Source organism: Macadamia integrifolia, chromosome 4 (genome assembly GCF_013358625.1).
Source record: "Macadamia integrifolia cultivar HAES 741 chromosome 4, SCU_Mint_v3, whole genome shotgun sequence".
Classification (NCBI taxonomy): Eukaryota; Viridiplantae; Streptophyta; class Magnoliopsida; order Proteales; family Proteaceae; genus Macadamia; species Macadamia integrifolia.
The window spans coordinates 17,943,963-17,965,993 of NC_056560.1; the positions used below are offsets into that span (position 1 = coordinate 17,943,963).

The 22,031-nt window shown below is 34.3% G+C and overlaps 1 protein-coding gene across 1 annotated transcript; it reads right to left on the reverse strand.

Moving 5' to 3' along the window:
- Positions 1–10,477: 10,477 nt before the first annotated feature.
- LOC122077347 (protein EIN4-like) lies at positions 10,478–15,444 on the reverse strand. The gene is made up of 3 exons (XM_042643268.1): positions 14,753–15,444; positions 12,422–14,271; positions 10,478–11,337 (listed from the first exon to the last, which is right to left on the reverse strand). The coding sequence occupies exons 2-3, from the start codon at positions 14,159–14,161 to the stop codon at positions 10,801–10,803; spliced, it is 2,277 nt and encodes a 758-aa protein (XP_042499202.1). The 5' UTR covers positions 14,162–14,271; positions 14,753–15,444; the 3' UTR covers positions 10,478–10,800.
- Between the last annotated feature and the right edge of the window lie 6,587 nt (positions 15,445–22,031).

Below are 22,031 nucleotides of genomic sequence, written 5' to 3' on the forward strand. Positions count from 1 at the left end.
TTTTCAGGCTTGGTTGAAAAATGTTGAAACACTTTTAATTTGCCATGCTAATTTAGCCCTCATTTTATTAAAATGTTTTATGGATGGGCACACCGATAGTCAATAGATACTCTTGTGTGGGCACAGATATCCAGTGGTGCAGCATGGAAGGTTGACAAGGCAATCATGGTTTTTAGATATCTAGGGATTAGACTCATGTCATTCAATCATTTATCTTACCATGTAATGGTGTTCTCTCCCCTATATGTCCATGTAGGGGTGTCAACGGTCCGGGTTGGTGCGGTTTCGGTCCGGTTCCACCGGTTTCAGTGTGACTTTGGAAGTGACCGAAACCGACCCATTAAGGATTTATCGGTTTCGGTCCGGTGTTGGCTTCGGTGCGGTTTGGGTTCGGGTTGGTACCGGTTTGGCTTTATTAGGTTCATTTCGGTTTGGATCGGTTTTTTAAACCGGTATGAAGCCATTAGGAAACAACCAAATGATGAACTGTTGAACTTCGGTTTCTTCAATCGATTTGTAACCAAGTTGGTTTTGGTTTTTGGTCTAGTTTGGATTCGACTTTCCATACAAATGTATACAAAACTATGCAAATTTTGATTTTTTTAATGAATTTTGGAGTGTTTCGGTTTCTTACCGGTTTGGTTTCGGTCCGGGTTTTGAGCCGGTTTCGGTTTGGTTTCGGGTTCATCCGGTTTTCGGTGCGGTTCGGTTTGGTTTTGGGGTTGCAATACTCGAAACCGAACCGAACCAATAAGGCTTCAGTTCGGTTCGGTCCGAATTGTTATCGGTTCGGTCCGGCCGGTTTTACCGGTTCGGTTTAGGAATTGACACCCCTATGTCCATGCAATCTCTTTGTATACTTTAATTTTTGCGATGATTATTTTGCAACTTGAGGCAGTCATACATTACTTACCTACAAAATTTCAGCTAATACAAGGTACAAATATGGGCTAATCCATAGGTCTTATTTAAATTTTAGAATATGCACACACAAAAAAATAATAATAATAGTAATAATAAATAAAAAATCAAATCAAACTTATGCATTTATTTGAATAACAAAATATCAATAATAAAAAATGCTTCTACAACGAAAATACTATATAATATAATGATATAGAAATGTCAAAATGAACTAACTAATCTAAAGTTGAAAACATATTTTCTACTTGACCTATGAACAAGGCCTATCCTTCACAATCACCCATTTTAAGCCATGTGGAGGGTAAAGTCACCTTTGGTTGAGGAGTCCACCCTTGGCATTAGACATGCATCTATATTGCCCACCATGTATTTAACTTTAACACATATTTTAAGCTACCAAATAAAAAGTGAAAGTTGATTTTCAACTTCTTTATAGAAAAAAAAAAAAAGAGAGTTGGTTTTTCAACTTAAAAGAGATATGTCGTGTATGTGTAGGGGGTGGGAAGTGCACCCTCCACCAGTGTCCCCTCTAAGAGAATACTCCCCTTTCTTAAATTATATATATATATATATATATATATTTATATATATGTGGGAAGATTGATATTTCTTTGAAACATAGCAAATGAATCACAGAAATTATCGTTAAACATATGTTCACAAATTTTAAGTATGGAAAATGAGTTAACTTGGGGAGGGGGAGTTTGAAGGGCATTTTGAGACAAGTAAATTTAAAATTTATTTTATATCTACTAGTTTTGGTTTTGAAAATATTTATTTGATCCCTAAAGTTATTAGACTCATACAGCCTCCAAGAATTTTTTTTTTTAATAAATAAAAATTGAAGATGACCCTTTAAAATATCTTGGAAGATTGACATTTCGTGCAACTATTCAGCATATTTGACAAGAGAAAATTTTTAGATTTTCAAAAATAAAGTGAGAATGATGTTCCAAGTCCTTTATGCTATTGTTGACGATGTTAAAATACTTTAGTGTAACTTCTATCCAAGTTCCCAAGAGTCACTGTTTCTCACCTCTATTCACACCTTAGCCACTTTTTCCTGCTTTTGTTCAAAGTTCACCTTTTTTTTTTCCTTTTGGTTAATGTTCACACACCTTAGCCCACATATCTTTATCAAAGAACTATTTTGTGCAAGTCTTGCTCTTTCCCACATATATATATATATATATATATATATACACTAGTAAGAATTACACATGCAAATGCAGGTGGAAACATAAATGAGTAATATTTAATCAGTTTCATTTGTTCTCTTACATTGAGAGAGAGAGAGAGAGAGAGAGAGAGAGAGAGAGAGAGAGAGAGAGATTGTCCACTTAAATTTATAGAAATAAAGAGAAAGAATGCAATAACTTAAATTTATAGAGATAAAGAGAGATTATTTAAAATAGAGTATGTAAGTCTTCTACATTTATAACACAACTTTGAAACTTAAAATTATTTAAGAAGGCCCATGAGTTTTTGCTGCAATAAAAAATAATTGTTTTGGGATAAAAATGAAATGGTATTGCTTAATCCTTCTCTATTTAAATTTTTTTTCCTTTTTTGTCATCATCTTCTTCAACATCTATGATTCTTGTTTTGTCCGCATGTCGTTCTTTCATTGTATCTATAACAATGCTTCTTGATTTTCGACTTCCATCATTTTTTGAATCCATTTTGAAGTAGGAAGAATAATTCTTTGATAAACACGCATCCAATTTTTGTTTGCATTGTAACACATGAAAACAAATTTGTTATTATCATCATATATTACTATATTTTTTTAATTTAATATATATTCAACATTATTATCTTTTTTGATGATCTTGCATATTCAATTGCCGAACATCCTATAACTGTTTCAAGTTCCTCAAAGCTGATCACAATTATTGTTTCAGTTGAGTCTTTGATCTTGAATTTTCCGAAGTACCTATCAATGAGTAAAATTTATTAGTTTTCTATATTATTACAGGACATATGATGTCTATTAATGAAATTGAGTAGAATACTTACTTTTGTGTATATTGTGTATCATCATTTTGACATTTGTCATATGTTGCATGATCTCCCTTTAATTGTACCTTCTTTTTACATGTTTTACAAGCATTGTACCATGAACTTTCATTCTCTAGATTTATAATCTTTCCTTCAATGCAATAATATTGATTCTGTAAATATGTAGATGTTAAATAATAAATAAAATATATTGAAATCATATGACTTTGATATAAATAAATAAATAAAATTGATATAATTTTTTTCTTACCAAAATTGTTTTATATTCTTCATCTGTTAAATCTTTCATTTCAATCCATTCAACTCTCTTGTATTTATCTTCCTTTGAAGTTTTGAGAAGTATTTTTTTTTTTTATCCATATTTTGATTTGAACTTGCACAATAAATTTTAATATTGTTACACATATTAAAAATAAATAAATCAATGAATAATAATTTGAATAAATTGATTATATACCATTTTTTTAATTCATCTACTTCTGTGATCATTGGATTTGTATTAATTATTGTAAATGCTGCTGTACCAAGTGAGCCACCTACACATTTAAAAACTTTTTTATTTTATTGAAATAAATGTGTAATATTTTTTAATATATATACATTACCTTGGTAGTCCATCTGTTTAATTGATGAAAATGCAATCACAGGATTTTCTTCTATAACATCCATACATTTTCCTCCTTCATTTACTGCATAATTGTCCCATAACGAGAGTATTATTGGAGCAGATTAATGATAATTTAAATTGAGTGATATAATTAGTAAAAAAAAAAAATAATGATAAAAATTATATTTTTAAATGTAGGAAACATAGTCTTTGTCAATTATTTTAATTTCTCTCATATCCATTTTCACGCATTTGATTGTTGTTATGGAGAACACAATTTGTACCTCTACAAGGATTCCAATAATATCTAGACAAAAAAAATTAAAAGAAATTGAAGTTAGTATTGTATTTATTTGGATAATTATAAGTCATAATTACATTATTGAGTATAAATGAAAATATCATTTTTCTTGGTAAAGAATGAAAACATAACTACTTACCTAATAATTTATTGCTCTTATCTATGTCCAATTTCAATTCATTGATCTTGATAAATTTATATCTTGATTTTTCAATATTTAAGTGAACATCAGCTTCTTCAATTTTTGTATTGTTGCTTAGAGTCAATTCATGTTCTCTGTTCACATTTGTGAAATTGGATTGACTCTTTTGATAGTTGCATCAGATATGAAATAAGTCATTCTTATAGCCAATGTGTCAACTAATTGATCAACAATATCGTTGAACATTATTGCTTGAATTTTTGTTCCCTGCAAAATATAAATGATTTAACATTTAATCGATCTTAAAAAATAAATTGAAAAAATAAAAAATATTTCAACATACCTCATCATCCATTAAAGTATTTTTTTGTAGTTTTTCAGTTCCGTTTGAATTATTGTAATTAACGATTCCAGTTTTTGTCAATACGAATGCATTTATTTTCCAATTCTTGTCATTTGCCTTTAATTGATTAATACTGGTTAATATTGTCATCTTTCCTGTAAAAAAATATGTATTAGATTAGTGTAATGCTTGACAAACATTTTAATCATTTGCAATGAAATCAAAAGTATTGAAAGCATATTAGAATTGTGAATAATATATTTAACACTTTAAACATGTGGCATGAATCAATAGTAATAAAAAATCATTATTTTCACTCCACCCTCAAAATTCACTTCATGGTTTAGATTATAATTAATTGGAGAAAGATGAGTGTGAAGGAGGAAGGTAGTCTCACTTATTACTGTAATAATTAAAAAAAATTAAAAAAAAAAATATTTCAAGAAATTTTAGTGTAAATCTTTTTATTGGTGCAAATAAGAATAAATTTAGAATTAATAAAAACAAACTAAGAAATGAGATATAGAAAAAACAATCTAATTAAACCAGGATTAAAGAAAAAGTTGAATATAGGAAATCAGCAATGTAATAGGCCTAAAATCGTGATTTACATGGCTTTGTTATATTTTCTTTTTAAAATAGAAGTAAAATAAATCATTAACACCTTTTTGTCACCATGGGAATCACGAATATCTCAAAAGAATGGATGCATGAGAGATTGCACTTTATAGTTTAACACCACATACAAAAGTGAAATGGTTTTAGGAAAAATATAATGTACTCATACAGATGGTAACCAATGAATGAGAAAGCACATTTCACAAGCAGGGGGGACCTACCAAATATCCTTGATGGCACAATGCAGTACCTAGACAATATATACATAGACCAGGAAAACAAGTTGTTAAGAAAAAAGAAAATAGTGAAGCTGTTTAGCTCATAGATACTACTCTACCCATGTCATACACTATATTTGAAATAGAGAAATAATAATAAAAATTGAATTTAATGGATGAAAAAATCCAGACAGAAAAAAAAGTAGTGACATGTTTAATTTATTATTTTATCTAGTTAAATTGAAAGTAGGGTTTCATGAACTTTACATGATTTGGAGTTGGGCCCTTCTATTATAGTTGTGAATTCATCTCTGGTCTGAGTTTCAAGGATGAAAAGATCCAGTGTGATAGTTATTCTATTGCAATTCACTACTAAAGTAGGAAGGAAAGGATATTGGTTGAATTACTTATAAAAAATTTGTTTCACTTGATCTACAGTTGTCACCGAAATTAAAATGATCTCAAAATGGTACCAATTTTTTCTCAAAAGCTTCCTTATAAATAGGATAGTAAATTAATATTATGATACCTAAAAATAGAATAATGTGTATCTTTTTAAGTGTAAGGTGGTGATTGGATTTTTTTTTTTTTTTTTTTTTTTTTCAAGGAGGTGGCGCTCCAGTTTTAGTGTTAGAATTAATAATTTTTTTATGAATAAAGAAATTATTATTATAAAGTAATATTAGAGAGAGAAAGAGAGTGTGTGGTGGGATTTGTAGTTTAATATAGGAAAAGATTTGAAACTAACATGATATCAAAATGTATTCTGTGTGATCTTCAACAGCGAGGAGTAGCTGCTGTGATCTTCATCTTCGTTAATAGCACCGGCAACAGTAGCAAAGAAAGGGAAAACAGAGTATCAGTTGGATGAGTAGAAGGGAATGACAGAAAGAAAGAAAAAGAAAATACATAAAAAAATCATCACTGAGCTTTGGATTCAGACGGAGAAGAAGTGCTTCAAGAAATCACAACAGAGAAACAGTCATGAGTGTAAAAGATAAAAAAATAAAATAAAACGGTCACCTTCAAGAGAAGAGAGGAGTGAAGCTTTTGGCAATGGTCTTTGAATCCCTCTCAAAAACTTCTAGAGCTGTCACAATCCATTCAGGATTAAGTGAAGGTTTCGATTTACAACGATCTTCCAGAGCATCAGAATAGTTTCGAGGAAATGGAGACAGATCGTGTTAGGGTTCTGTAACAGGAGGTCTCTGCCGCCGGAAGTGGAATTTAAACACCTTCAAAGCATAAGGCTTTGAAACGCTAGAATGAAAACTGTGAACTGAAGAGCGAAGGGCCTAAGGCGGCAGAAAGAGAGAGAGAGAGAGAGAGAGAGAGAGAGAGAGAGGGTTTTGGGAAAGTGATTGTATTTTAGAATTGAAGATTTTAAATTAAAGAAAAAAGATAACATGGTTATCAAAATATTGAAAATGATGAAAAATAATAATAGAAAGATGGTATTTAAGTAAAAAATGAAAGGTAAAATAGTGAGAGATTAGCTACGAAGTATAAGTACTATATATATATATATACCACTTCTATTTATGTCTAAAATTTCTCTTTTATTTTATTATTTAGTTTTGAGATAAGGATTACAACTTAGTTGTGTGACCACTGTTCTAATGCGAAGACCAATAAAGAGAGAATCACAGGCATTCAATTAGGGGTAGAGTGGTCCTTTTACCACCTCTTATGTATGGGTGTAGGGGCACATGATTAGGCAACGATCTTTCTCCGTAGAGATATAATGAAAATTTGAAATTTTTTTTTCTTTTTGATATTCTATTGTTTCAATTGATTCGACCAACTTGGGCTGAAATATGACACCCCTAACTACTATCTTTCCCTTTCAAAACAATAACAACAACAACAAAAGAGATTCTCAGCCAGCCCTGAAAGGCCCTAAAGCCAATCCTTCTTCAGCTCTTATTATTGAAACTTGGAATAGAAAGGTGTAGAGTAAAAGGTGTCACGTACTACTTACCGATCAGATTACACTTTATCAAAGCCCATCATATTCTCATCTGTCAACGCCCAACAAGACCTAATTGGTATAGTTTTAAACTTTTACTAGAGCCATTACTAGTTGTCTGGTACTCCAAAAGGACAATCCATGCTGATAGAGCCTCATAATATATATATATATATATCAGCCACATGGCGTGTATGGGCTGCGGCAGAAAAAGCTTCCCGCCATTTTGGATCTGAGAGAAAAAAATCCCTTTTGTCATTCATGTCATGTTCTCTAACAGTTCTACAAACAAATAATTTGAATGATACTATGAACACGTGGATATGATGAAAATCCAATATTATATGAAGTTTTTCTTTTAAAAGTTTGAACTGATAAGAAGAAGAATTTCTATGTCTAAAAGGGGATTGATTGGACTAATTAGTAGTCGGAGTACTAAGGGTCCGTTTGATAACGTTTTAAGAAATGTGTTTCTATTATTTTTGTGTCCAGAAATAATAGAAACGGAATAAAAAGAGTTTGATAAAACTGTTACGTTTCACTTATTTTCAAAAATATAAATTGAAATTTCTACCTATTTATAGTTCAAGAAATGACCCATGGGGAAACAAGTAACGACTTGTGGCCATTATTTCGCTGATAACTATTGACTTCCAGAAACATGACTTATCAAATACCTTCAATTCCATTTCTGTTTCTAGAAGCGAAAATTTATGTTTCTACCGTTTCTTGAAACAGAAACGACAGAAACGTTATCAAACGGGACCTAAGTTTCAAATATACACAAATGTAAACCAGTATGATCGAATCTAAGAACTCACTTGGTTATAGAACTTCAATAAAGTATACATCAATATTGTGAAACAACTTTTAAGATAAAACTCCCTTCCTTCCCACCCCCCACCCATTTTCCTGGGGTTGAAATCGTCTGCAATTCCGATCTCGTACAATTCCGTGAAATACTACCTTCAGGGGGTGACATGTGTATTGATACCAATGTAATGGTCCAGATCTGGTACAACTAACAAAACCTTAAATCAATGAAGAGTCATTTAAATCAGATCTGGACCATTGCATTGGTATCAATACACATATCACCCCCTGAAAGTGATATTTCACGAAATTGTACAAGATCAAAATTACAGACGATTTTTTTCCCTTTTCCTGGCTTCCCTTTCCATTGTGTGCCTTCGTGTGCTCTACCATGAGAATCTTGGCTTGTTCGTGCTTTTGGGCCTTGGATTTTGTTTAGTTTTGGTGTGGCTTGGTTGGTCCTTTTTTCAGGCTCACCTTGTTCTTTAATTGGTGCTTTTTATGAGTTTTTTCCTTTGTTGGTGCTAGTTCTTAGCTTGCTCCCCTTGTTTCCTTTTCTCCTTTAGGTTATATTATATTATTTATTCATTAAAAAAAAATGACAAACCATTCTTGAACAAGAATATTATATTTAGTTTTCTAATGCATAATTAATTGGTGGGTTTCTTACTCTGAGTTATGGTCAGGAATTCATTTAATGTTCTCAGTGGGCGCTGAGGGATTATTGTAATCAGTTTGAGATGGAAAGAGGAGGAACATATAGTTTTATAAGTTGTAAGTTAAAAAAAAAAAAAAAAAAAAAAATTGTAATCAGTTTGGAGATGGAAAGGGGAGGAACATATAGTTTTATAAAGTTGTAAGTTAAAAAAAAAAAAAAAAAAAACTAATGGTTTTTTTCTTGTGATTGATTGATAACCATGCCGAAGACAAAGCATCAAGACCCCTAGTTTCTTTGCCGTTTGGTATGCTTAGATATTAATCCTGTGTCATCCAATTTTTTTTTTTTTTATCAATTCAAAAACTTTTCAAGGCGAACATTTTGATAGTTTTATTGTATTCTTTTAATTGGGGAGCAATCAATAATTTCCAACGTGAGGTGATGGATTCAAAGAACGTAGGTAATAATGTAAAGAAGGCTACAAAATACGAAGGATATATATTTATATTTCATAACTTTTTGGTCCTTCAGCTTCAAGTCAATACTAAAAAATAACATTTAAAGCTAACCCATTACCCATTTTAAAGTATTTAATCCCAAACCCAGAAAAGTATACATATTCAATTGATCTTGTGACCAAACACCCCAAGAAAGTCTCTTTAGGTGTTTTTCAAGGAAAGTTTCAGCGTTACCCAATTCCAATGAATAATGGAAAATGGAAAGCAATCTTTCCTAATTTGTTTAAAATAGAACAATAGTTAATTAAAGGGTGTAAACTGTTATCACCAAAGTGTTGAAGTAAGTAGATTTGGTGAAGTCAGGCTTCCTTAATGTATATAATGATTTATTTTAAAATTGTAGGTTGGAAAGAAAAGCTTTTATCTCCGATTGGCGGAGTGATAGCTTCCTCCATGCATATATTATGGCTGATTTAAAAAATTTCGAATGGTTTATTGGATGATCTCAAAATAGTTAGTTGCACTTTTTTGTGGAAGCAAAAACAAAATGAGCGAAAAATTCATTGGGTTAGTTGGAAGGTCTTTTGTAAGCCTAAACTTGAAGGAAGTTTGGGGTTTCGAGACCTTTCCACTCAAAATGTGGCCTTACCTCTTAAGCTACCTCTTAAGCTGGGATGGCTACTTCTCTAGAATCCTAACTCCTCATGGGCAAATCTCTTTTAATTGCAGTAACTATTTTCCTCCCGTTGTAGGCATGGTGGCTTCTTTAGAAGGGTCTACCGTGGATCATTGAAAATGGTCATTCTATGCAAATTTGGGATGATCCTTGGATTCCCCTTCTCGATGGTTATATTGTTCATTTTATAGACAGTGTGTGACCTAATCAACGCAATGGCATAGTGGAATGTTTCAAAGCTTAGCTTCCATTGAAAACGATGCCATTCTGAAAATACCCCTAAGCTCTTAGGGTTGGGCCTAGATTGTCTTTTTTGGATAGGTTAGACTAACATACACTACGCAGCCTAGCAGCTTTCTTTCCCAAACCATCAAAGTTAAGACAAAAGAGAAATCAAAAGACCAACTTTGATGATAAGAAGAGGAACCCCTTAAATTGAATAAAGAACAAAGACCAGAGGGTTGCTGACTTCCCATCATGGAGAAAAAGGAAACCATGTGATATCATAATTCCCAACAATAGTTGGAAGATTTTTGAGTCTGCAAGTATATATAGAACCTCAAATTTACCATTTAGTTTGCAGAAGTCTTTATTTACATTGGACCACTGTTCATACCATATAATGGCCCCTCCATATCCACCTATTTAATAATAGATTTTTGCAATCCCCAAAACTCTCTCTTCCTCATTTAATCACAAATTTGAATTTCTAATTTTATACAGCACAGTTGCACTTTTAAATGGATGGGTATATCAATAATTTTCATTCAACTGTGAGAAACGTTTGATTTGCCCTTGTAAGTTTATTTTGAAACTCAATATGAGAGACTTGTGGGGCAAAGCAAAAGACCTAATTTTTTGTATACAATTTGAGTATGAACCTTGTGTGTATAACATCCCTATTCATCCTGAATCTCTAGGGAACTGAAGCTGATCATGGTTTATGTTTATTTGGTAAAAGACCCCCACAAGGTTGGTAAGAATACTGACTGCTTGATGCTTGATGCTTGATGCTTGATGCTTGATGAGAATATTTTAACTTCCAACTTCTTCACACACCTTTACTTGCCTGTTGCAGGACTCTCCGAAGCTCATCTGCAAATCCTTGAAGCATAACTGGTTTTCGAATGACACCATTCATCCCAACTTGCAAGCATCTTTCCCATAAACCTTCGTCAGCACTAGCAGTCAATGCTACAATCAATGGCCAACTCCGGCTTCGAAACTTTCGGATCCTCATCGCAACATCAAAACCATCCATCTCAGGCATGTGGAGGTCCAAAATAACAATTTGAAATCTAGTCCCAGCGGGACCGAGAGCACTGAGGCATTCAAACCCTGATGATACAGCGGACACACGGCAACCAATCTTCTCAAGAAGCTTCTTAGTCACAGCCCTATTGACATCATCATCATCAGCCAATAAAACTTGAAGACCTCTGAAATCTGAAAACATGTGCTCTGAGGATCCTTGTGATTCAAACATTCCCCTCCCAATTGGATTTTGTCGCTGGAACTTAAGGATGAGTGTCATGGTTTGTGCAAGACCTTGAGTGTTTGGAAGAACCCAGATGTTGCCTTGCATCATCTGCATATTAATTACAAAGGTTAAGTGAAACAAATAATAAAATTTAAACTGAAATGAATTGTTGGGTTATGGCTCAGGAACCACAGGTTCTTCATTAATATTCTAAACAGAAAAGAAAAAGGAGGTGGAGGTGGAGGTTAGTTTTCAACATAAGAAAATTTTGCTATTCACTGCTGCACTCACAAAAAAGTGTTAGAAAGTATAGATTCAAATGCATAACTAGGAAATATATCACATTTATCTTCACAAAGTAGCTGAGATTAAGCTTCAATGAGTTTAAGTTGGATCGGCTGCTTTAGGTATACACTCTATCGATGATTAAGAATGATTTAACAGCTTGCTTTCCAGTAAAAACTTTGAATAACCAAGGAATTCTGTTCCTTGAAAAAAAATGCAGAAACAGGAGTAATCCTTACGGGTGGCCAGTTGCAACCAAATGGACAAACAATACTTTTAGAAAGAGCAAAGACAGTTTTACCAAAGAATCCAGATGTATTGGCTCCATAATATTCCTTCCATAGGCCAAATGATAATCATCGCAACATATCTAAATCCGATAAGAATGAAGATATTAAGATAATTTATTAGCCAAGTACCTCCTCTGGATATGATTTTGGATTTTTTTAGTTTTTTTTATTTTGGGGGGGTGGGGTGGTTCTAGGAATATACGACTTGGGAAGTCAAAAACATGTCACCACATTTTAGCAAATACAGATAATGCTGTTCCCTGGATCACAGAAGCAGCACACCTCCATTTTTCTGCAAGTCTAATTCCAGGCTACTTACTAGTTTCAAACAAACAAATTTTATTTACAATGCATTAAAAGAAGTGGGCCCCCAAACTTGATCAATTCATAATCCAAATCACAGAGATGACTATACGAACCATTATTATAATAAATCTTTAGGCAAGTTTTAGAGGAAGAAAAATGGTTATTGGCTTCGCAAATGATGTAATCACAAAATTTATTCATCTGACTTATTAAGAACATTCCTTCCTAACTTTCTAAAACAACTTTTGCAACCGCAGGTGCAAAGAGAAAAAAAAAAGTAGATTGTTACTAAAAGTAAAAAGAATTCTTACCTGGACAAGTTTTTTGCACATGCTGAAACTAAGGCGTCCTTCAATACCTTCACTGTTGTGTCTCCTACTTGCAAGCTGCATCACTGAAACTGAGCCTTCTGGTTGAGAACAACCATTGTCAATCCCAATTTCAAACTTTATGAAAGCATAATCATCTGATGAATTCGGTCTCCAAATAGCCCACTGTTTCTCATTACTTCCCCCATTTCCAACCTCTGAAAGGACCCGGAAGGTTATAGATCCTCCATGACACCCATCCAAAAGACTCCCAAACATATGAAGAAGCACCTGAAAGATTCTTCTATCATCACCCAGGACCCAGTCAGGCACCGAGTTCTCAACCTCAATGCGGCAATCAAGACCTTTACAAACACAGAGACACTTAGCAAGGCAAGCTGCTTCCTTCACCATAGGATGTAACCGAAAAGATCTCATTTCTAATGGAAACCTTCCCCTGTCTGTGTTTGAGATCTCCACAACATCATTTATCAAAGTCGAGAGAACACTGCTGGTCTTTATCATTGCTTCAACAATGATTTGCTGTTCACTGCTCATATTATCATGCTGAATCATAGAAAGTAAGCCCAAGATTGAGTGCATTGGCCTCCTCATGCCATGGCTCATCACCTTCTGGAATGAGTTCCTTGCTTGACTCGCCATCATCGCGTTCTTCCTAGCCAGTTGCAATGCTCGGTTTTGCTCCACTAATTTCTCTCTCATAAGTTGAGATTCTTCTAAAACGGCAGCATGGGAGAGTGCAACAGCTACCTGATCAGCAACCACCTCAACTATCTCCAGTTCATGGAAACTCCAAACTCTAGCTGGTGTATTTGGAAGAACCAAAACCAGTACTGCATAACATTGCTGAATTAGCTCAGGTGTACCCCCTTTGAAGTTCGATACCCTCAGCATTGGCATCCGTATTGCTGCAACTGCCCCTGGCTCGCCAGAATCACCACTGCTTGCGATCCCAAGGGCCGAGTCAGCCCCAAGGATCTTTACTCCCTTACTCTCCTTGACCTTTTGGATGTCCGGATCACTGACTGGTATGGAGTTACAGTAGGTATTGGAAGATCCCTTCAACTCATGAGTGAGGTACATTTCGGTTTTGTTCTCATTGGGCATCCATACTGCACAGTTCTGCAGGTCCAAAGTCTTAGAAAGCTCAACCAGAGTGGTGTACAATATCGTATGCCTATCAAGTGACTTCCTAATCTCCTGAGTCAGCATTCGGACATGCCAACTTGCTTCCTTCTGCTTCTTCATCATTCCAACCTCTCTGTCGAGCTCCCAAGCCTTCTTCTTTAAGAAAAGCTCTCTGACCTTTACTTTAAGGAGCAGAGGGATAAGGGTAATAAGAGTTATGGCAGTGGCACACGAGACCACTGCAGTAAGGAATTTGGCTATGGTGAGGGCCAGCATCAGCTGGAATGAGTGTGGAGCATAAGTCCAGCCATTTAGCAAATGGGTCAGCCCACAAAGGACAATGAAGGCGATGAACTGAAAGAGGACCCATTTGAAGGGAAAGTTGGAGCAGCTAACGAAGTAAAGGAGCTCAATGGGGATGGAGAAGTAGGCTACCGCGATCAGGAAATCACTCACTCTCTGGCATTCTAGGATGTTCTCCACGCTCCAGAAGCCTTCTTCGTCGCAGTTACAGCGGCCATATCCATTGTCAATGGCGGAAACAGAGAGAAGGAAAGAAGAAATCAACAGCCAACGAGCTACCGCCTTTAACATTGCATCTGAGGCTGCTGCTTCAATCCATTAATGAAGAAAGTCTGATCTTTCAAGACTGGAAACGAGATAAAAAGGCTAGATGCTTAGAACCACGGTCCCAGATCCATTCCCTGTTCCAAAAATGCCACAAATAAAACTGAAAAGTTATTAGAATGCAAAGAACCCCACATCTCAGATTTTAAGAAATAAGATCCAAAACCTTGATAGCCCAAAAATAAAATTCGATAAATTTCATATTTTGACGATTTCCTAGTTCTTAATCCCACTCCCTACTAAAAATATTTCCATCTTCCAAACTATTTTGAGGATCTCCTCGCTCCCAACCCCCCCCCCCCCTCCTAATTCTTCCCCTCTCTCCCTAAAAAAAAATAAAAAAAAAAAAAAAATTTGTCTTTTCCTTTTCCCGTTTTTCTCACAAATGCATTCGTGTCTTGAAAAAAATAGAAAATCTCCTCCACTAACAACTCACAAGTCATAACAACAAAAATGGAATTAAGAAAAAAAAAAAAAAAAACGAAGGTTTATAGAATTGCAAATCCAAGACCTTTTAAAAAACCAAAACCAGAAATGCGGAGCAAGTAGAAGCAGTACCTATCCTCCTTAGGAAAAACAAGAAAACCCACGTTCAGATCTCATCCTCCTTAGTCTTTCCATAACTCGACCAGCCCACCTTCAGACTTCAGGTTTCCAAATTCCACCACTCCCTAATTTGACGGCTTCATAATCCCACCGCCACAACCTCCCCTTTTATCCTTCTAATCTTCAAACCTTTCAGTTTCAGAATACACCCACCCCCAACCACCTCCTTCCCATTCTTAAACAAGCCACGCCTCCTTCCCCTTCCTCCTCCCTATTCCACCAAAAGGGAAGGAGAAAAAAAAAAAAAACCCTCCTTCCAGAAAACCAGTCTCGATGAACCCACCAAGGAAACCCCGTATTCAGAACAGGAAACCAGCCATCTCCCGCCGCAAAAGCCGCTGAAGCCCCTGTACAGAGAAGGTTGGGAAAACCAGAAAAGCACTTTCGATTTCGATTTCGGTTTCGGCTGCTGGGTTTGTGACTTTGTGTTGGACTTCAAGAAAGAAAAGTAAATTAAAAAAAAAAAAATCTGATTCTCCCTTACTGGTTTTGGTTTTTCAAATTTTTACTCGAAGGTCGAGAAGACTTGAGAGAGGCTTCAAAAGGGAAGAGAAAGATCTTTTCTGAGCATTGCCGCAGAAGGGAAGAGAAGAGAGGAGAAGGGAAGGAAAGTGCAGAAGAGCAAACAAGATTACGAGAGTGGAAACTGGAAAACCGAGAAGGCATTGTTCTTAATGCTGTGGGACCCACTATAGAGGGACCCACTTGGATACATGAAGAGAACCTAGACGCTCTTACCTTCTGTCGTCCTTCGTCAGACGACTCCGACGGGCTCAGAACCAAAGAAAGTGAAAACAAAAAAAGAATAGACAAAGAAAAATAAATTATTTATTTATTACCAAATGGGAAACTTATAAGTAATTTCTATTTATTTCGCCGTCTCGAGATGTTACTTTTGCTTCTTCTTCTATTACTTTTATTTTTCTTCGTGGTCGTAATGTATTGCATCGAGGAAAAATTAACGGACACGTGTCACAAGGGTAGAGTCGGAAATTTATTAAAAAGTTGTATTTCAACAATTTAACTGAGTTACGATTCTTGGAGAATCGGACAATGGCGAAACTCGTTCAAAGGTGTTGTGTCTTAAGTAACGGTCTTAATCGGTCGGTTCCGGTTATAAATGGTTTGGTTTGATTTGATTTAGTTCGGTGCAAATTTTTTTAAATAAAATCAAAATCGATCATTTAATCAACTATTTATAAACGGTTTTAAATGATTTTCTTATGTTTTCTAGTTTTTTATCCAAATGAATTTTTTTACTTTTAAAATTTTAGTGACATGGATATAAATTTTAACATTGAATTGAATAGCTGCTTAACGTAAATTTAATTTTTTTTATTATTGAAATATGTATAAACTTAACATTGAATGACCAAAACTTAATATGTCCATGTTAATCGATTTATCGGTTTAATAGTTTACATAAATGATTTACCGACGGTTTAAATGTTAAAATCAAAATCGAATCATTTATCAAACGAATTTTATTTTAAATCCAAAACTATACTATTTATTAAATGGTTTAATGATCGATTATTTAATTTAAACAGCTCATTTAGTTTTGGTAAACAATTTTGGATTCAAATTCACATCCTTAGTCTTTATGGATGTAAATGGATGGTTATAATTCTGTATTTGATTCGTATTCGTATCTATTTAAGAATCCATGTTTGAAAATTAATCCTTTACGTTTGAAAATGAATTGGATGTGGGTATGAATATTTAAATATCATAAAAATATGTTTAAATAATTAATTTATAAATAATATATTATAATATTAAAATGGGAAAAAGTTGGATATACAGTTGGACTAATTCTTCGTTGCTCAATGCGGGCAATGGAAAATGCTGTGTTGTTCTCCCTAGACTAATGACTCCACTCTCCAATTTCTACTAGGGATATAAATAGATCGTAAAAAATATATATTCAATTTGTGTCTATATCTCCTCAAGGGAATCGGTCTCCTGAAGGTGTTAAGTCTAAGGATGTAAGAGATAGTTAAAATTCCATATTCCATTCGTTTTTGTATCTATTTAAGGAATCTATATTTGCAAAATAATTTTTTTGAAAATTATTCAAATTCGTTTGAAAACTAATTGGATGCAACAACGGATATTTCAATTTGGGATAAAATATTATTCGTTTAGTTTAGGTCTTATTATAAAAATATGACCAGATAATATTTTTATAAATAATATGTTATAATATTAAGATATTCTGATCAATTTACAAGTATATTACAAGTAATTAAACAATAAATTAAATGGGAAAAAAAATCTTTAAAACTTCTATGTGATTTCAAATAAGAAAGTTCAACAACAACAACCATGGGGGAGTAGTAGATTATGCCTTTCACCTTCTTGTCTTCTTGAATTTTTGTCTTTGCCAATTCTCTATTCTCTACTAGGAAAGTAAATAGATAACAAAAATATGTACTTAATTTATATTTGTATCCCTTCAAGGGAACATATATTCAGAAAAATCCATTTTCTGGAAACTATCTGAATTCATTCGAAAGCTAATCGATACGAAAAATATTTTATTCAATTGGAATTCGATCCTCTTACATCCCAAGGTGTCAACAATCTTGGTCGGTTTTGATCGAGTTGAGAGGTTGGATCATAGGCATTTCGGGTTGGGACGAAAGCCGACTAATAATGGTTTTAGCCTTTCCATTGATATTGAAACCGATTTGTAATTGGTTGATCAGCTTCAGTTCCTTATCAATTTTAGGTTGTTGAGTTCCATTGGAGGGATTCGATTTGGTCTAAGGCTAAAACCGATTGCGGACCCAATACTGGCCCAATAACAACCCGAGAGAAAGAAAGAGAAAAGGCAAAGCATGATTGAGCCTCAAAGTAAACCAAATAAGATATTTTTGTGTGATTTTTGTTTGTACCATTCTAATGAAACTTTAAATTTAATTATGGAGAAAGTATTCTTTCACCACACTGAAGGTTCACCACACCATCCTAGTATGTTCCCCATAATACCTTATCAATACCCTCTTAAATCCATTTGAAACCAATTCATTCATCGTGGCTTAAAGAAAACTCGATCCTTTAACTATTTATCTAACACAAAACATGCTTGAGTGGGGTGGGGCCATTGTTGAAGATTATACCATTTAAAACGAGTGATCACTGGGATAATCCATCAGCTTATTTTCCCCAATCCACTCAGTTAATCCACCGAGTCATGATTTCAATTCAATAGAGGAAAATTAAGAAGGCGAGTCAATTGGGTGAATGACCAATCCCAAGTGGATCATATGAACCGCAAGTAAACTCACCATGATTATAAACTGTGGTTATAAATATCCCTTTTAATTTTGCTATAAAATAGTCATAGTTGTGACTTGTGAGAAGCATGACATAACCTAAAGGGGTAGTCGAGATGGCAAGAGATTTTTGCCTCATGAAGTGTGTGGTTATGATTTCGACTTCTCTCATCTCTTTGAGGTTACTCACACAGGTATTTAGTGTTATTTATTGTTTTCAGTGAAAGTTTGATGGTTCTCATTCAACCCCGATATGACTTGTCCATGTGATTATGGGGTCAATATAGACCCATGGGACTAGTCAGAACGAAGGCTTGGATACTTGTCGTTAGCAAAAGAAAAAAAAAAAGTGAGAAGCATGACATATAGTACCACGATGCTAATGATGTTATTAAAGCAATCCTTGAGAAGGTACCATTATTGTTTTGATTAAGATAATATTTAACATTCATGTCATCAATAGTTGGAGTTAAGATTCATCCTCTTTGCAAAATATGAGTAAAATTGCATACATAATGATCCTCTCCAGACCTTACAATGATAGGTTGTACCCTTTTTTTTTTTCTTCTCCCTATCTATAACTAACATGCATGATGCATATTTTGATTGATCAAACTTGTTACTTATTTTAGTATATTGCAATCGTCAATTAATTTTTATTCTAAAAAGGTATGGACATATGGCAATTGTTAGCACTAAGTAACCTAAAAAAAAAAAAATTCCCATCTTGTAGTACCTAAAAAAGAGAAAGCAACTCAGGTAGATGAGTTAGTCCTATTAGTTTATGTATAGTCTTATATAAGATTGTTACTAAAATTATGATAGATTTAGGCCTTTCTTAAATCGTTTTATGTCTCCTTTTGGAGTAGCTTTGATTAAAGGTAGGCAGAGTTTTACTAATATTATTGTGGCCCTTGAAACCTTTCATTTCTTAAGCATCCATCACAAAGGTAAAAAAAGGTAGATAACTTTTTAATTGGATAAGTTCAAAGCTTATGATTGAGTGGAGTTAGGTTACTTGAGGGTGATTTTTGAATTGATAGGTTTTAATTAAACTTGGGATATGATTAGTTATATTTTTACGGTCTGTTCTTACTCCATAAAATTAGAAGGGAGTATTTTTTTTTTTTTTTTTTCTTCTTATGATATTTGATGAGAAATCAAATATATTTTGTATCCTTATTTAATCTTTTTTTTTACATATCTTTTTCTCATATTTTGAGCAATATTGAACTATTCAGAGATCTTTTTCAACCTCACCTTCTTCATTTTTGTTTTATTCTAACAATTGATAGGCTCAAATGCCTCAAAACTTGGCATTAAGGTGGTGAGGCTACCCATCACTAAAATTTGGACCCCCACTGTACCAACCACGTGGCAGTTTATGCAAGCAAAGTTCATTAAGGTGAAAGGCCAACAAACTTGCAGCCACTCTCCTAATTAATAATACTATTACCTATTTATTTGTTTACAAGGAAAGAAAGACATCTTCCGAGTTGAAGAAACTTCTTTTAGTAGGGATTCTCTTAGTGAAACCCTCAAAGTGTTAAATGCACACACGAGTTTTTGGAAGAGACTAAAATCTTATAGGGATTTGTATGGGGTTTATGAACTGTAGGATGAAGTTGTAAACTTTATCACCTATTGAAGAAAAATTTTGTTCTAACTAATTTGTAATTTGTTTCCCCTTTTAGTATTGTACATAAATTTTTTTTTTTTCCAATAAGGGTGGTAGTATCATCTCATATTCGTAATCGACAATGATACATTTTGATAATGCCATTATGATATCACTTTTAATTTATTTTTGAAAACTTTTCTATACTTCATCTTAAAGTACTTTTTCGAATAAGAGAAAGAACAATTAAAAGAAAAGTCAAATTTTAAATATTCCAATATAAATGTCAGTCATACACTCCCCCTTAGTACTTTGTTATAAGAAACATACCAAGAGATGACTTGTATAAGAGTTTCGTTTGCATTTTTAGTTTTAACAATTTTTTGAATAGCACTTTTCAAGAAATTTTTACTGAATAGTTTTCATCCAATCCTGGTGAGAAAAGTATAATAAAATCTAAGTAAATTAGTCATATTTTTTCTTTTTTTTTTTTAATGGGTAAAGGGTTGGTAAATGATATTATTCATATATGCTTTACATGGGGCCCACATGAGAGTGTCAATATGGGTTTCACTTTTTATTATGTGAGAGTGGTATAAAGGAATACGTAAAAAGGCAGTGTGGCAATCATTTTCCAATGAAAAATTTAAGCATATTTAATAAGATATGAAGCGAAGTTAAAAAAAAAAAAAATCTGCAAAGCAAAGCTAAGTAGATTGGAAAAGAAAATTGCTAATTGGGATGAATACAAGAAAAGAACGATTTTTCCTTAAACCACTTTGAAGGAGGAATTCCTTCACTAATGGACATCATAGTGTTTGGATGAGTATTAGGAACAGTAAAAAGTGACTGCGTCCTTCATTGGACTCTTAGGTCCTGATTACATTTTCACTTCTATTGATGAGATGAAACTACTCTCATTGGCCATCGGACGCTACCAATTCTGTGATACCCTATTTTTAAAATTTAGTTTAATTACACGGTTGACTCGGTTTAACCATGCAGGACCCGAACCAGAGAAGGTGAAGGCGGGTTCCTTATGGACAATGATGGCAAGGGTGACTTTGAACACAGGTTGGCTAGACAAGTCCGAGTCAGTGTCAAAAGAGACGGGTGTACCCAAGCCGTGTATATGCACGTATCATAAGGCCATGTACGGGTAACGCTGGTATGTAGTCGTATCCTAAAGTATATACGTATAATATACATTGTGCCGAGAGTGAGATACATGCCGAGAGTCGAATTCCATTGAAATCTCACTTGTTGGTTAAGTTTCGACCAACAGGTGGGCAGTCACAAGCGGGCGTATCCGCCCACCTGAGTGACCCACCCATGTGGTTATTAGTTATTCTCTAAGTATAAATAGAATTTATTGTGTTTCTCCTTTTCTCATTTAATGCATTAAGGAGTTGGTGAGAAGAGTAAAGAGGAGAGAAAAAAGATAGGAAGAAAAGAGAACGAAGAAGAAGAAAGGGAAAAAAAGAGGAGGAATAAATGGTTTTAAGCGACGCCGATGTTTGATCTTCTCATTCCGACACTAGAATGGTGATCCCCAGCACGAGATCTACGATTTGAGGTGAGCGATAGCTATACTCCTTAAATTTTCACCAAAACCCAAGTGAAACCCTTGATTTGGGTAGCGTTCCTTGAGATATTGTAAATCCCACTTGAGATGATGAATCTAAGGTTTAATATATGGTCTATGTGTTGATTTTGAAAGTTTAAAGAAGTATTTACAAGATTTGAGAAGCATTGGTGATTTCTTGAGTTAAGAGGTGATTTTGAGGTTTTGGGGGAGTTCTTGAGCAAAGAAGGTAAGATGGTTTTTCAATCCTTAAATCTAACTTAGATCTATGTTAGAATCATCTTATAAGACCTTAGATGTGTGAAAAATGTGATTGGAACAACCCCATTTGGTTTTCCCAAGGTTGAGGAATGTTTCAAGGAAGAAAGTAGATTTTCGCCCCCACAAGTGGGCGAAGACCGACGGGTGAAACCACCCGCTTGAGGACGGCGCCTGAGGGGGCAGCACCTCGGTTCCCACCGATGGGCAAACCCGCCCGCTTGAGGGTGCCCGCCAGTTGGACTGGTGGGCAAATCTTGCCCGCCTGAGAAGAACGGTGGGCAAAGACCAGTAGGCGAACCCGCCCACCTGAGAAGACCGGTGGGCGAAGATAGGTGGGTTGTCTGGCCCACCTATTGGCCCCCCAATGAGATTTTTGAGTCTGAATGGGCCCAAAACGGACATGCAACCTTCTTTCATGATTTTAAACATGATTTAAACATCAAATCTCATTAGTTTTGACCCCAAAGTGGTGAAATACTAACCCTA

Bases quoted from the DNA above. Each gene is read 5' to 3' on its own strand.
- LOC122077347 (XM_042643268.1), bottom strand. From the start codon at position 14,161: ATGTTAAAGGCGGTAGCTCGTTGGCTGTTGATTTCTTCTTTCCTTCTC. The intron at 11,338-12,421 runs GTAAGAATTCTT...ATTAATATGCAG, and splicing joins TGTGCAAAAAACTTGTCCAG to ATGATGCAAGGCAACATCTG.